This window comes from Dama dama, chromosome 19 (assembly GCF_033118175.1).
Source record: "Dama dama isolate Ldn47 chromosome 19, ASM3311817v1, whole genome shotgun sequence".
NCBI classification, from domain to species: domain Eukaryota; kingdom Metazoa; phylum Chordata; class Mammalia; order Artiodactyla; family Cervidae; genus Dama; species Dama dama.
The window spans coordinates 68909695-68927048 of NC_083699.1; the positions used below are offsets into that span (position 1 = coordinate 68909695).

Genomic DNA, 17354 nt, shown 5'->3' on the forward strand with positions numbered 1-17354 from the left:
CACAGCATGTGGGATCTTAGGTCCCTGACCAAGGATCACACCTGTGCCCCTGCAGAGTCCTAACTTTACTGAACCACTAGGGAAGTTTCCTGGTGTTAATTTCACATTCACATTTTCAAACCAAAAGTAATTCAGCCCAAACTTTCTTAGAAGGAAAAGTCTATTTCTCTTTTCCTAGATGAATGTCGGGAGGTCAGGTTTTCAGTAGAACACAGAGATACAGGGTTCTGTATCTGTACTACCACCCCAGCTGGACAGCTCTCTCAGCAGTAGTCACCAGATCCTGGTATCCCTTCCCAGTGAAGGGTAATACTTCACCAAGTCACATTAAGTGTCACCAGGCTTAGGAGACACCAAACTACAACATCATATCAATGGAAAGACAATGAAAGCAAATAATCATACCATTCCTTGTCAAATATATACTGTAGAATTTATGATAAAAGATTATGGCTAGAAGCTTCATTTATCATGCCTATCCTAGGACAGTTTTGGAAATACAAAGAATCTACATTAGCAGCTCAAACTGACAACTACTAATAAACATTAGGGTTCTAAAAAAATTTTTAATTTTTAAAATTAAAATTTCCGATTAACTTTGTGTAATACATGACCAAAGCCATACAAATACTTTTCTTCCCCAGAGTTTGTGAGCCAAACACAGATTCTTTTAATAAATAGAAAGGGACACAAATTTAAAACAACTTAAGATCTTTTACTGGCAGCCTCAACGTAACAGTTGTAGGAACGTTAAGACACTTACTCGTACAGAGTTGAACATTTTTGTTTTGGGTTTATGTCCCACAGCTTCTTATTCCGGACAATATACTCATTACTGTGCTGTTCATACAGAGCTTCAAATTCTTCTACATCCTGCCGAAGGTGATCGGGCACTACAAAGGGGCCCGCAGAATTTAAACTGCGTTTGCTGATAAAACAAAAACACAAATGATTTTCTCGTGAATAATAAACTTCTACGTGACCCAGAAAAACATTTAAATTGGAATAAAGATAATGTATTATTCAACTTTTGGATGCAAAAACATACTACCAGAGAATTTAATGCAGAAAAGTTAACTTTCCACAACTTTAGTCAACAGAGACCTGAGTACTAAGTTCTTTTATTAATAATTATCAAGAGTAATTTCTTTAAAGTCTTCTGGTTTAGAAAAAAAAAATCAATGTTGTATTAATTATAACGTGTTAAAAAGCAAAATGAAAGGTTTTATCACAATGGTGATCAATTTAAGTTAAAGTGAGATTGAGACCGGTGAAAGGTACTTCAAGTTTTTTTGTTTTTTAAAGAGTGTAAGATTCTAGCACTCTGCAAAGCTGGAGCAGTGCTGAGGGTGGGCTCTAAACCGGATTGCTGGCTTAAACTCTGGCTCTGCTGTGTATCACAGCCAACTGCATCGTGCCTGTGTTTCCTTCTGTGTAAAATGCATGTAACAGTATTTATCTCCAAGAAAGAAGAATGGATTAGATGAGTTTATATAGACATAAAAAGCTCTTAAAACAGCACCTGGTACATAAGTGCTATCAAAATATAGGCTCTTATTTAAACTTAAAACAATTCCCCCATTCAAAGAGTCCACGAAAATATGCAAAATAATTGTTACTACAACTCATTTAAGAAATGTGGGGGGGAACGTTTGTGGGTCTTTGGTCCATAACGGAATATGATATAAAAAACTTACTTGCTACTCACTAGTTTTATTTCTTGTATCTACCTGTCTCTTGAAAACTCAGTTTCAACAACCAGATCCACTGGAAATTGCTACTTAAGGCTGAACCATAATATCACATACAGCCTCCAAAATATCTTCCTAATAATTATCAACAGGACATTCTCTTCATTGAACATTTTAAAGAGTATTTTCTAGGATTTTCAACAGTATCCTATACATATAAGTTCTCAACCTTATCAAATGAATGTTATCAACCCTCTGATTTTAACAGTTTATATCAATTCTTAACACCGACAGCCTACACTATATAAATCAACCACAATGAGTCACATAAGGTTGTTATAACAGATGCATGTCTTGAGGCAGAAAGTGAGGGAAATAAAAGACAAGTTTAAAGGACAACAGATTAATATACCTTTTAAGTTAAAATAAAAGCAAAAATTCTCAGACTGTGCTTACATATAGTCTTCACCTGAAGTGACAGTCTCAATGTTTGGTGTGACTGAAGGTGTTCCAGATCCAACTAACATAGGCTGGTTTAAAAAACAAAAATGACAATGATTTTCCACATTTACCACTAAAACTGATGAATGTTTATATAACTATGCACAAAAATTGCCAGTATATATGACTTATCTTATGACCAACCTAGATAGCATATTAAAAAGCAGAGACATTACTTTGCCAACAAAGGTCCATCTAGTCAAGGCTTTGGTTTTTCCAGTGGTCATGTATGGATGTGAGCGTTGGACTGTGAAGAAAGCTGAGCGCCGAAGAATTGATGCTTTTGAACTGTGGTGTTGGAGAAGACTCTTGAGAGTCCCTTGGACTGCAAGGAGATCCAACCAGTCCATCTTAAAGGAAATCAGTCCTGGGTGTTCTTTGGAAGGACTGATGCTGAAGCTGAAACTCCAATACTCTGGCCACCTGATGCGAAGAGTTGACTCATTGGAAAAGACCCTGATGCTGGGAGGGAGCGGGGGCAGGAGGAGAATGGGACGACAGAGGATGAGATGGCTGGATGGCATCACCAACTCGATGGACATGAGTTTGAGTAAACTCCGGGACTTGGTGATGGACAGGGAGGCCTGGTGTGCTGTGATTCATGGGGTCACAAAGAGTCGGACATGACTGAGTGACTGAACTGAACTGACTGATGACTTATCTAAATTTTCTTGTGAACAGGAACATAACATTAATTAAATTTTCAACAGCCAAAAATAGGCACCAGCTAAGAGTTAGTTTCTAACACTCCAAAAATTTTTAAACTATCACTGTGGAAACTCTCATTTTAGATAAACTACAGACATATAATCAAAGATAAAATCCATGGCTGATTCATATCAATGTATGACAAAACCCACTGAAATGTTGTGAAGTGATTGGCCTCCAACTAATAAAATAAATAAATAAAAAAACAAAAACAAAAACAAAAGTTGTATTGGAACTTATAAGCTACTCTTATCCACCCCTAATTTTCAACCCCTGCCTCCCATTTGATTCTGCAAATGTGTGATAGCCATTAAGACCCTACCTTAAGACTTAAAAGTAATGTCCCAGTCATCTCACAGGCTTGAAGCAGAGCTATAGGTGAGCGGAAGGAAGGAATCTATCAATTCTGAGACTCTGTCATGATGGTTAGTATTTATCTTTTTTTTTAAAAGTCTTTATTGAATTTGTTATAATACTGGCTTCTGTTGTTTATGTTCTGGTGTTTTTTGACCACAAGGCATGTGGGATCTTAGCTGCCCATCCAGAGACTGAATCCCTACCCTAGGCACTGGAAAGTGAAGGCTTAACCACTGGACCACCACGGAAGTCTCAGCATTTTTACTTTAAATATTTAGGTAATAATTCCATTAATTAATAATAATATGCATCATGTCTTGTAATACAGATAATGACCCAAGGGCACAGGGAAGTCAATTTGCCCAAGGTCACAGAGATAATAAAAATAATAATTGGTAGAACCAAGGTTAAGAACCCAGATCTGCCTGATCTCAAAGCAGCCTTGGCCACACTGAGGAACAGCCATACAAAGTGCTACATTACGACAATTTCACTAGGAAATACCTAGAAAATGGAAAGGACAATAAAGAGTCTCTATTAAGAATTACTTACATACGACATGAAACTTAAACTTCCTCAAAATGCAGAAAACTGGCAAAACATCTTCAGAGCCTAGAAAGTCTTTCTCTACAAAGTTCTTCAAAAATATCCTAAGAACTAGTTAATTCTTATTTATAAACTCAATTAAGAATTAATACAGAAAATACTCCATACCTTTGAATCTTTTGGTTTCTTTTTCTTGCCTTTGTTTTTTATCTTGGTAGAATTAAACTAAAAAGCAAAAAGAAAAAAATTATTGAACACTCAAATAATAGTATTATGAAGCTACCATACATTATAAAGATACCATTCTGATTTTCATAGACTAGTCCTAAGTTCAAGTACATAAAATGTTTACCAAAAATTAACACTTTAGTGTGTTAAGCCCCACTGTTTTGATTTATAATAGAAAATAAGAAAAATACTAAATGACACCTAGTGCTATATAACTAAAATTAATCGTTCCAACTTAAGGTGCTGGTACTCATGTTCAACAAGGTTTATGTCATTTCAAGTAATTAATGAGACCTACAAAGTAATTGCAGCTATGAGCTTATCATATTTTAATGACTTTCCTTTACTAAGCAAACTAGACATTCTGCACTTGGCCAGACACCAGGGAACCAACAGCGAAGTTAGAAGCAGCGTCTAACTTCCCATAGGGTTATGTCATCTGTGCTTCCAGTTAGCCAGATAGGATCTGACTGAACAAAGACAAAATTTTAAGTACAGACAACTTGATCCTAAAAAAATCATTAAACAAGTATTTCTGTTCAAAAACTGCCACAAACTAATTAAGGAAGACAACTCTGGAATTATTTTAACTTTTTAAGCTCAATTGTAAGCCATTCAAAGTCCATTTGTTTTCCTTCAGAACAAAACATAATTTTAATCATTACAAGGTAACATTTCATTTTTATGGCATCAGATGACTCAAGAACTCCTTTCCTATTTCTATGATTAACATTCATTAGTTGTGAACATTTATGGACACTGTCTAATTTAAGCTGCAGAGTGTGCTGACTGTTGTTTCAAGAGGAAGACTGGGATTACCCTAAGAAAATTGTCATGTTATCCAGAAGTCCTCCAGATTTGGTTCTGGAGTGCCTCCTGGGATGTAAACAAACACCGGGTCCTCCCTCTCCTCCTTCGGCTGACACAAGTTAGAATAAAACACTGAAAATGATGAAATAACTTACTGGCACGTCACCACTGTCCTGTTTCCTTAATACAGTGCAGCGGCTGTCTGTGAGAAGACACATGGTTTTGTAAGGAAACGAAAGGCTCACATTGCCGTACAACACACCAAGTCCTTAAACAAAACCACCCCAGATACTACTAATATCCACTATGTCCTACTCCTTATTTGGTTTTGACACAAGTTTAGTTTAGAAACCAAGAGCAAACTGGCTGACTCAGTAGAAAACCAACTACTAAGAATCACGAAACTTCAGTACAACTTGAGTTTTTTCTAGACACCAAACTCTACATATGCTAGGTGCTGGGAATACAGAAATGTATAGAAACGTCCCTGCCATCAATAAGCTCATGTTCTGCAAACTACACAGAGAGGCAAACACCACAGCCCAGTGTGCTAAAGGCCACAGTAAATGCAGTGGAAACAAAGCTGACAAGAGTAACGAAGTCTTCAAGGGGAGCAACCCAAGGAGGGGTCAGGGAGGGCTGTGGGGAACAGAGGACTTGAGATGAACCAGCAAGAGGCGGGGGTGTGAGCAGGGACAGCACAAGGCACGTTTGGGCGCAGCGGGAAGTGAGGGGCACAGTCAGAGAGGAGACGGGAGCACGCTGCTGAGCCCAGACAGACACGGTGACCTCAACCTGCAGGCAAAAGGAAACAAGTGCTTCCCACAAAATACTTAAAGTGGATCAGACAGGTGTTCTAGAAGGGTCAGCAGGAGCAGCGCGAGAGAAAGGTTTGGAGTGGGAGGGTCAGAGGCATGGAGACCAGTTGGAGACTACTGAGATCATGGAAAGGTTATTAAGATCCTGGCCTAGGGAAGTAGAGATGGACAGGGAAGGGCAGATCAAGAATATAGCTTACTTGACTTGGAAACAAACTAGATAAAGGCTAAAAGGCAAGAGGAAGGGTCGAGACCAATTTTAGCGTTTCCTGCTTGAAAACAATATGTAAAGCACTATCATCTTGAGATAAATCTCATGTGGCTTAAGCCATTCCAACAGGGAGACATGCACATGGGATCCAAAAAGAGTTTGGGTCTCCCAATTATCACAGCACTGGTGATGTTATTGACCACTCTTAATTTATAAGATAAGTGGATTTTGAAAAATTTTTAACCAATATAATCGTTCCTTTAAATGAAAGGAGATAAAATTGAAAATGTTGGGCTAAGTGTGAGAGGCAGAGGTAGTGGACTTGAAAATCTGTTGGCTGGTCATTTGGTTGGTGGCTTGCAACCCTATGACTGAGAGCAGAGAAACTGTCACAACTGGATGGATTGGGTATTTTAGGCACAGAACACAAGAACCAGGGAAAATGCACAATGAAAGGGAATTGTGTCCTTTTGAATTGTCCCGTGCAATCCAAACATGCATCAAGTTTTGTAAGCTCAGTCCCAGAACAGCATTTTATTCCCAGCAGCAGCAAGCTGAGAGCAATCAATCCAGGCTATCAAGAAGCATGTCATCCCCAGTCATGAAGCAGTGTTCCCGGAAAATAAAGCCACCTATATCTGAGTGTGCCCTCCCCTAAGAACCACAACACAAGTAAGCTTTTCAGTCCCTTATACTGTATTTGAATTTCATAATGCGTAACTCTTTAGTACAAGGCCAAAACCTTTTCATGTACTCTTTAAAACAAATAGCGTGAAATCTGAAAGTCTAACTCCTGACAATACCTAAAGCAGACGTATGATGAGAAGGGAAAAGGAGGAGGGCAGGGAGAGACAGTATCCTAAGAGACAGATATATGTAGTACCAAAGATAAGAAATTTAAATTCAGAATTGTACAACATGTCTAACTCTGGATGTCAACTGTCAGATCCACCTCCATGTTCACAGCCAGGCATGGACTCTACTCCTGCACCAAAAATTTCCTCTTCCCGAGGAGGGGAACCCCGCAGCATTTTTCCTGGCCCTCTCTTCTCCCATATTACAGTTACCTGTATATTCATTTTACTCCCTTTTCTGAACATAAGGTCCTGAGGGCAAACACTAGCGCAAGCATTTCTGAACTCCTTGTTAACACACCTAGCACAAGGCGTTGAGGCAGCAGTAAGAGAAGATTTCTAACAAACTTAGTTAGGGGTGTAGCTGGGCCACAGCCTCGTTTTCTGACTCCCAGCTCTAGGTTCTTCCCACCACAGCAGATATGCTATCTGTTCTAGATTCTGCAAATATTGCCTCCTTCTGCAGGCCAATGTTTCCTTGAATGCTACAAATCAAACCATTTCGTAAGAAAGTCCACCCCTTTAATATATAATCTTTGCCATGACACTGTCAAAACACCTACAATGAGAACAGTCCATGTAATGTATCCATCTGAGTGTCTTGACAACACTGAGATCCACAAAGTAAAAAGGCTTTAGTATATTAAAAAAAAAAAAAAACACTGTTCTTTTTTTTTTTAAACCACTGTTCTTAATACTAACGTCTCCAAATAAGCCAGCTGTAACATAATGATTTTCACTATTTTCTTTGTTAAGTATCTAAGTAAGCTAGATCCTTTGAAGACTTTTTCCTTAGATACAAATCGAAACTGTCCACATACCCATTATATCAAAGAATTCGTCCAAGGCATTATGCAGTGCTGGGAACTTGTCTCTGTGTTCTTCCAGCAGCCATATTAAACAACGTGCTTCCTTCAGTGATGTAGGCTCATAGAAATAATCGAGTTGCTTTCCTTCTATAGAGCCTAGCTTATGACCATATTTCTCATTCCAGAGAAAAGTCATTATGCTAAAATCAAGCTCCTTCAGAGGAGCCCCATAACGAGAAAAGAAAGGTCCTGTGGCATCTAAGCCTATAATAAAAACAAAACCCAAGTCAGAAGAAGGGAGGATTATTTGCTACAAAATCACATTCAGTTTCACATCTTTGAAAGCAGTTCTATTATAGTTTGCTTACATTTTCAGTGAAAACATTTAAATACTTGAGACTACATTTATTCAAGCTATTATGGGGTTCAGAAACACCATTTCACATGAATATGCTAAATACAGTAGTTCTTACCTATTAGTTGAAAAAAGTGGGCCAAAGGCTTCTATTATTCTAACTATTTTTATTAGACTTAGGGGGGAAAAGGAATTTTTTAGTATTTATTCTTATTTATTTGACTGTGCTGAGTCTTAGTTGTGGCATGTGGGATCTATCCTGACCAGGGATTGAACCTGGGAGCATGGAGTCTTCACCACTGGACCACCAGGAGAGTCCCAGAAAAGGATTTTTTTAAAGACATTAAATTCCTTTAAAAATATAACAATAACTTTTCACTACTTCATAATGAATTTCATTCCAATTAGTACAAGCTAGCTAGATTTTACAATGCTTTTCTACATATATTCTATAATAACAAAACATCAGTAATATATGGAACTTCCCAAATGCCTTTAAAACAGAAAATGGGTAAACTCTTTATCCAACACTTTCAAGAATTGCACCTCATCCCCTTGAACACCATGGCCCCTTACCTTCCTCACGAGATTCCAGGTGGTCACTATTCCTGATTTCACTCCCACTTCTACAACTCCAGAAAAAGGGATGGCTGCACCCTCATGTACTACTACTGAAAGGAGGTGAGCCCCTGCTGCATGCTAACACAGCCACCAAAAGTAAGGACTGGCTCTGCTCTCTGTCCCCACATCTGTAACACAGGACGGGTCACAGGCTCTCAGTCTGCAAATGAGGCAGAGCCTGTCAAGTCAAAACTACCCTGGACGGCTGATCCAGATACAACAGCTTTGCACAGGTCATGTTACATGAAAAATCAGTGTATTTAAACACAAGAATCAACAACCACGTAAAATACTCACATGATAAAAGGTGTAAGGCAATCACGGATAAAGAAATACCACATTCAAATCTCCATCTACAGCTCACATCGGAGCACGTGCTTGATGAGAGGAAGGCAGCAGATCACACCTAGTACTGAAATGTTAACCCCGCTACTGCCCAATTTAAATTAATCTCTTTGTTAAATAAAGCAAATTAGTAGTAAGAAATATCAAAAACTTTATCATTTCCTTGTCTGACTGTTTAGTAGATACTAATGGCAACATCACTTAGGAAAAATTCTATGGGGCCAGAAACCCATGGAGACGTATGTTCACAGCAGCAACATTAGTTATCAACTACACCAAGTGTACTGCCACCTCACTTTGTCACCACTGACAGAAACTCAGTAGTGTATTCTCTGAAACTAGTGTTTCACCAGCTCCCGTCTTTAAGGCAGGTCAGGGGCATCTCTACGGGTCGCTGTTGTGGCTCCTGCTAGCCTTCTACCCAACAGCTGCTGAATGAATCGTCTACTGTGCTAGGCAGTGGCCACATCGGTCACCGGGACAAACAAGGCCGTGGTAGGTGCCCAAGGACCCCAGACTCTAGGGTCAGTCAACAGCTTTCTCTGCCGCTGCCTTCCATGGTCCCTGAGTAGGTTTGGTAAAGAGCCTGCTCGAAGGTTCTTCCTCAACCAAACTAGGAAAATCAGGACAGAACACCAGAGTTTTATGATCCTGTGATTCACGATGCTGAAGGTCAGCCCCAGGACATTTCTCTTGATCCTTAGATACAGATCTACCATAGGTGATCCTAACCAATTATTCATAGCTCCATCTACTCTGCCATCCAAATTCTTCACAATCCCAGAGGGCACCCCTGAGCAGCTGACTCCAAGGGGTGCTATTTACCCAGGGGAGTGCCTAGAAGTCACAAAGTTAACACACTGACAATAGTTGAGCATAACACAGGACTGGACTTTTTTTTTTTTTTAGAACTGGACTTTCTTACTGACTGGACTTTCCTGTGTTGACATCTTTCACAAAGAACAAGGTAACCTATCTATAAGGTCGCCTAAAAATTGTGAACTTTGGGAAATAGTATTTTTTAATCATACAAATTTGTAGTTCCACATTTAAAAAAAATCATAAATGATAGTAAAATGCAGAAGGATTCAGAGGTCTGTGTTTATCCTCCTATGAAAATGCATCTCTACAATTAAGAGACGTACCAAAGCTATTAAGTTTCTGGATCCAGGTGGCTAATTTTGGCTCCACTTCTTTAAGCTCACTCAAAACATGCAGAAATACCCGTGTCTTTACTCTGTTCTTTTCTTGGATCAAATGACGAATGACATAGTCCACTGCTTCAGTCAGGAAATTTCTGCTAGAAAAACATGTTGTGTAGTCTTCTGTGGTTAAAACCTTCCAAGAAAGCAATTCTTTGAGAAGCTTGGAAGTATTCAGTATCCCAGACTTAATCTTGTCAGCATACTGCTTTATGCACTGCAGAATTCTGTCATCAAGGAACTGGCAACTTTGGACATGGTTGATAGTTTCTAAGGATGAATAACAGTGGTCAGCAAAAAGGAGAAAGAGGACCAATTTGCAAAAACATAAACTTTGAAAAACTTAACCTAATATTGTGTGTGAAAGTGAAGTCAAAGTGTTAGTCACTCAGTTGTGTCTGACTCTTTGAGACCATGGGGACTGTAGCCTTGCTAGGATCCTTTATCCATGGAATTCTCCAGGCAAGAATACTAGACTAGGTAGCCATTCCCTTCTCCAGGGGATATTCCCAACCCAAGGATCGAACCCGCATCTCTTGCATTGCTGGCAAATTCTTTACTGTCTGAGCCATTAGGGAAACACATAGCAATATAATCCATGACTCAGATGTATTCTTTATGTTGTTTTAAACAACCTAAAACATTTAAAAATAGATAAAGTATTTAACTTTAAAAGTGCCTTTAAAAGACATGAAAGCTCACAGTAAAACATAACAAGTATCTTATTTCCTTCACTGGCACCACTCATGTAACATCTAAAAACTTAGTTCCTCTAAAATAAGGTTACTTTCCTCAACAATCTTAACTGAGCCTTATTGACTACTCAAATTTTACATTCAATAAATATGTTTCAGGCATGAATGTAAAGCTTCCCCCCCACCCCCCAGAATTGAAGGGATCATTGCTTCAGGTATAGAAACAATATTTGGTTGAATTTGGGATAAATATGTGTTATTTATCTTACTGTTGAATCCTAAATAGTAGACCTGTGGAGTTACTGATTGCAGTATCTCAAAAGTGCATGTTCCTACCCAGGCATTCCCCCCAAAAGTGGCCATTTAGCCTCTTGAATCTAATACAGTAAATAACATACAAATACAAAAAATATATAAAGGAAGTAAATGATGTTCCCTAAACTTTTTTTCAGTAGAAAAGATAGTTCTGATTGATTTCTGAAACATTAATGAAATAATCAGTCAATCCTAAAGGAAATGAACCCTGAATATTCTTTAGAAGGATTGATGCTGAAACTCTAATATTCTGCCACCTGATGCAAAGAGCCAACTCTTTGGAAAAGACCCTGATGCTGGGAAAGATTGAGGGCAGGAGGAGAAGGGGGTGACAGAGGATGAGACGGTTGGGTGGCATCATTGACTCAATGGACATGAGTCTGAGCAAACTCTCGTGGTGGTGGTGGAGTCGCTCAGTCGTGTCCGACTCTTTGTGACCCCATGGACTGTAGCCCACTAGGCTCCTCCGTCCATGGGGTTTTCCAGGCAAGAGTACTGGAGTGGGCTGCCATTTCCTTCTCCAGGGGATCTTCCCAACCCAGGGATTGAACCTGGGTCTCCCAAATTGTAGACAGATGCTTTACTGCTGAGCCACCAAACTCTGGGAGACACTAAAGGACAGGGAAGCCTGGTGTGCTGCAGTCCATGGAGTTGCAAAAAGTCAGACATGACTTAGTGACTAAACAACAAGATGAAAAACAAAGACAGCAAGAGGAAATATTAATGCTGGCAACAGTCATCAGAAAATGAGAATAATTTACTTTAACTCAAAACTGAAAGTAGTCCTGGGGATATAGTGCACAGTACAATGACTACAGTTAATACTGTTTTGTGTATTTGCATGTAGACCTTGAAAGTTCTCATCATGAAAAAAAAATTCTGTATGTATGGTGGTGGATGTTAACTGGATTTATTGTGGTAATATTTTGCAATATATAGAAATATAAAATCATTATGTTGTACACCTGAAACCATACATACATTAAAAAAAAAAACACAAAACTTGAAAGTAAATGTGTCCACAGGGACAGTAAATCACTGAGGCAGCTCCCATGTTGATCAGGGAATGCTGACGAGATGAGCATAAAACACAAGGTAATCTCTCTGGCATCTTATATGAACTGCTTCTTTATGTGAAGCAGCATACGTCAGATAATCAGTGGCTAATTTACAGTTCAAACATATGTGTGGAATTTCAAGTATTATTTTCACATTCACTTTAGAGATAAGGGAACTGAGACAATTTGCCCTAAGTGGCAGGAAAGTATTTTCAATTCCTGTATCTTACTTCTAAATTTAATGTTCCTTATACCACTCCCCTCCCCATCTCAGCGTAATCAAAAGATGGCGATAGTATTAAAATACCAAGGGAAATCTAAATTTCAATTCAAAGAGAGTTGGACTATAAAGAAAGTTGAGCACCGAAGAATTGATGTTTTAGAACTGTGGTGTTGGAGAAGACTCTTGAGAGTCCCTTGGACAGCAAGGAGATCCAATCAGTCCATCCAAAAGGAGATCAGTCCTGGGTGTTCATTGGAAGGACTGATGCTGAAGCTGAAACCCCAATACTTTGGCCATTAGATGCAGAGAGCTGACTCATTTGAAAAGACCCTGATGCTGGGAAAGATTGAGAGCAGGAGGTGAAGGGGATGACAGAGGATGAGATGACTGGGTGGCATTACCAACTCGATGGACGTGGGTTTGTGTGGACTCCGGGAGTTGGTGATGGACAGGAAGGCCTGGTGTGCTGCAGTTCATGGGGTCGCAGAGTCGGACATGACTGAGCAACTGAACTGAACTGATAAAGCCCAACAAGATGAATATTTGCATTCACACTTTTAAGCAAGAATATATGATTCTCATCACGCCTCAGACTCCCAGCATACCTCTCTGCTCTTCAGTTTTTGGTGGGTTACTTTCCCTTAAGTCCTCTTTCAGTCTTTCTTGTGCTAATTTTTTTGCTTCTGTTTTTTGGAGCTTTCGCTTCAATTTTTTGTCTTCTTTCAGCCTCAACTTCTCTAGGCTGATAAATAATTACAGTTAGTGACAATTCACTTTTGTTATGAACTCAGTCAACTACGTTCCTTTGCCTACTGTAGAAGCCATTCTCCAAACAATAAGCTAGAAGTTTTCTTTTTTAGTTAGAACTTGGGACTATATCCTCTGTTCAATATCAAAAACTTTAGACACGTGGTCAATTCAGTTGAAACAACTGTACTTGTTGCATAAAAACAAGAACATCAATGACTAAGTGATTTCTAATTAAGGATGGCATATATAGATCATACAGATGTTATCCCCATGTATAGAAGATACTGTTAGGGTAAACAGGAATAGTAAAAAATTACTATGCAAGATAATACATGTAAATACTCATTTCCACAGTAAAATATCATTTTCACAACCCAATAATGATCTACAACACTCAAATTTGGTCAATATGGCTACAATAAATTCTCTTCAACAAATAATTCATCTTTTCTTTTGCTTTTTCTTGGCCACCAATGATTAAAAAAAATTACTTCTAAAAATGGAAAACAAGAAGCAGGGCAAAAAAGAAAAGAAAAAAGGATTGAATTATTTGACTTGAACAAGAAGATAACAGAAAAGTGACTAACTTTGACAGTTTGTTGAGTATTTCAGGGTGAGAAAGAGTCACTGGTTCAAAATGTTTGCTGAAGAGAACAAAAGGAAAGATGCTTTTGGAATTAAAGTGCAAACTGAGAACTAAGTATGTAATTTTTATCCAAATGCCAAATCTACTGAACATGTCATTTCATAGTTCAAATGTTATAATTTTACTTATAAATTTAATCACTAAATAATGCTTCTTATTCAACTATTCGAGATTAAAGTGAAAGTGAAAATGAAGTCGCTCAGTCATGTCCAACTCTTTGCGACCCCATGGACTGTAGCCCACCAGGCTCCTCCATCCATGGGATTCTCCAGGCAAGAATACTGGAGTGGGCTGCCATTTCCTTCTCCAGGGGATCTTCCCGACCCAGGGATCGAACCCAGGTCTGCCACATTGTAGGCAGACACTTAACCATCTGAAAGCCACCAGGGAAGTTAAGTTGTTTTGAAAGTTATAAATACCTATAACATTCACTTAAAAGCTACTTATTTGAATATGTGTGCTGAGCCAATTTTTAAAACAGCATTATTTAGAAATGTGCATTTAACAGAATTGTATTAGACATTATTAACCTACTAATTATTAAAAATCTTACCTAGAACATTTCTGTTTCAGAACAGGTCTTGGAGGAACCTTTTCTTTAATCACCTTGTGTTCAAACTTTAAATAAAACAGAGACATCTAAAATTTGTCTCACGCTCCCATGACATTAAGCATAAAATCACAGGTTTAACAAGCATTTCAAAAACATAGTCAACATTCAGTTTGATAGAGAACAGTGATGATACTCTGACCCAAACAAAAGCCCAGAATACTTTAGCAACACAATTTACTGAAAAAAAGGAGCTAAAGAGTAGTCACAGTTATAGAAGCTTAAAAAAAAAATTAAGAGTAAGCAGAAAATCAAATAAACGACAGATGTCATTACAACAACCGACTCCTGCAGCTCCCACATAGTGAGGCTCAAGACACTCTCCTCCCTCCCTAAGATCCCCCACCTTGCCAACATCAAAAAGTTTACTGGGAATTTAAAAAACAAGGTTATCAGAAGGAGTAAAATCAGTAAAACTGATATGTTAAAATTCTCCTTTTCCTTTTGGGAGACAAAAGAACACGAGAATCCTTAATTCCAAAGATGCATTCTTTAAAAAAAAAAAAGGCATTCTTACATCCTATTATTTCCTATAATTTCTTATATCAAGTAACTACTTCCTTCCTGGAAAATGCAAGATCCAAATACTGTAAGTTTTATAAATTTACATCATATTTCATAAGATATAAGCATTTTGGTTATCAATTTAATGAGATTTCCCCAGTGTCTACTTACTTCACATTTAACTTGACCACCACTGCTGAAGATGATAATCTTTGAAATGATTCCTTCACAATCAGGAGTAAGACAAATTCCTTGCAGAAAATCCTATTTGATTTAAAAACGGGGTTGGGGGGAGGTTACATCTTGGCATAAATGTACACATGTATGCCATTTTAACCACAGAACAGTCAAAATATAACCTAAAACCTTCTTCCGGAGGTACTGCAAAGTCCCTGCTCACTGCCATCTGATTTCCAAAGCCTCCAGTTGCAGGGCTGTCCACGCGACTCACTTGGGTCATGTAAGGTGAGCTGCCCTGACGTGTGCTACCATCCACACCAAAGCTTTAAGAAACACTGAGTGGACTGGCCACTACTCCTTCCTTTAAATCACAGTAACATGTCCCAGTCACTCCTCAACCTCAATTCAGAAACAAAGCCCACAGCCCCACATACCGGAGCTGCCACTGCCTAATCCTGGACAACTGTAAAACTGCAAGACAAGTAATATTAGCAAGAAACAAGCCTTTCTTACTTCAAGTCATGAGACATTTGAGTTACTTCAAGGTACCCTAGTGAAAGCTAATCTACAAAGGGTACTTCAACCCATGGGAATGGTTAGGACCACTAAGGGCATATGGGTATAGCTGGTAGTTGTAGTCGCTCAGTCGTGTCCAACTCTGCAATCCCATGGACTGTAGCCCACCTGGTTCCTCTGTCCATGGGATTCTCCAGGCAAGAATACTGTCGTGGGTTGCCATGCCCTTTTCCAGAGGACCTTCCCGACCCAGGAATCGAACCCGGGTATCCTGCATTGCAGGCAGATTCTTTACCGTCTGAGCTACAGCGCCACCGCCCGAGGGTATGGCTAGAGAAGTTCAATTAAAGTGAGACAAAGACATAGCAAGAGCAACTCAACAGCAACAGTTACTTGGTCACATCATCATACCTCTAGATAACAACATGAAAATGTGTAAAATGTGAGAACTCATTTTTACTTAACTTGAATAATTACTATTGCTAACATTCACCTAGCACCACCACCTTATTCTTTTCTCCTCAATAAGGACAGGGTTTATATGAGGCTAAGTAGTGTAGAATAAGGTTTTCTTTTTTTTTTTTTTTTTAAGTCCATAGTTTATATGGATCAGAAACAAAGTCTATGAATGAAGATTATTAAACTGTGACTGCTGGAGAAGGAAATGGCAACCCACTCCAGTATTCTTGCCTGGAAAAGTCCATGGACAGAGGAGCCTGGCGGGCTGCAGTCCATGTGGTTACATGACTGAGCATGTGTGCACGAGGGTGGAGGGAGATGGGTTGGTAGCAAGAAAGTGGTAGAACTAAAAAAAAAAAACTGTGCTCTCAAAGTATATCTGGCTAATGGTAATTAACATAATTATCTTGCTAATGAAGAGAAACCCCAAACAAATATGGCAGTACAAAATTTAAGTTGATTTCTTAGTACAAATTATCTCAAACTTTTTTAGAAAATAAAAAATTTGAGGCCCCAATTCTACATCATCACATTAAATCATTTATTTTTGATCATACATTACCAACATAAAAGGAGGGGTTCAACAATTTATTAAAATCCTCTATGGTTACTGCCTTTACACTTTATAAATGAAAAAACTTTCTACTTTATCATTAAAATTTTAATACCTTCTAATTATGTCTCACACAAAGAGAGAAATTCATATTCAGTTAAGACTTTTCTTGAAGATTCTCGGGGAAGAAAAATCAGTATACAATAAGCATACTAAAAAATCCAGAAAATCTTGTTAGTCTTACTTACCTTGTCAATTTTATCATTGAAGGTTGTTGTTTTTAACTTCTTCCAGCAGTTCATGTGAAATTCTATTTTACAATACTGGCAACAGCTGATTCGTATAAAACCCTGGGGTTTTAAAACAATTTTTAATTCATATCTTTAAAAAGTCTACATACACTCACTCTCTCTTTCACACCCACAACACCTAATAAGATAGAGACCTGTTTGCATTCACCTGGCAGACATGACTAGATGTCACATTTCCTCCTAGGGGAGTATAGTACTTCACACCGCAGATTGCCTAGCACTGAGAACACTGAGCTTGACTGACATTCATTTCCACGATTTACAGTTGTGTATTCCTTTGAAAGTGAAAGTGTTAGTCACTCAGCTGTGCCCGACTCTTTGTGACCCCATGGACTGCAGCCCACCAGGCTCCTCTGTCCATGGGGATGTTCCAGGAGAGGATACTGGAGTGGTGTACAAAATATCAAATACTTTATAAACTTCATTTCATCTGAACTACTAAGCAGGCACAGTGGGCACCTTCTATCTTCTTGAATAA

The 17354-nt window shown here is 38.6% G+C and overlaps 1 protein-coding gene across 9 annotated transcripts in view; it reads right to left on the minus strand.

Annotated features, from left to right (window-relative positions):
* Positions 1-17354, minus strand: part of TTC3 (tetratricopeptide repeat domain 3) — a 124708-nt gene that overhangs the window by 34143 nt on the left and 73211 nt on the right. For all 9 annotated transcript variants that reach the window (XM_061167333.1, XM_061167332.1, XM_061167334.1 and 6 more), the window contains 10 exons: positions 16814-16915; positions 15029-15121; positions 14297-14361; positions 12953-13089; positions 10000-10326; positions 7546-7797; positions 4997-5043; positions 3972-4028; positions 2148-2221; positions 764-928 (listed from right to left, as the gene is read on the minus strand). In XM_061167333.1, the coding sequence (XP_061023316.1) occupies positions 764-928; positions 2148-2221; positions 3972-4028; positions 4997-5043; positions 7546-7797; positions 10000-10326; positions 12953-13089; positions 14297-14361; positions 15029-15121; positions 16814-16915 (1319 nt within the window). The remainder of the gene's footprint in view (positions 1-763; positions 929-2147; positions 2222-3971; positions 4029-4996; positions 5044-7545; positions 7798-9999; positions 10327-12952; positions 13090-14296; positions 14362-15028; positions 15122-16813; positions 16916-17354) is intronic.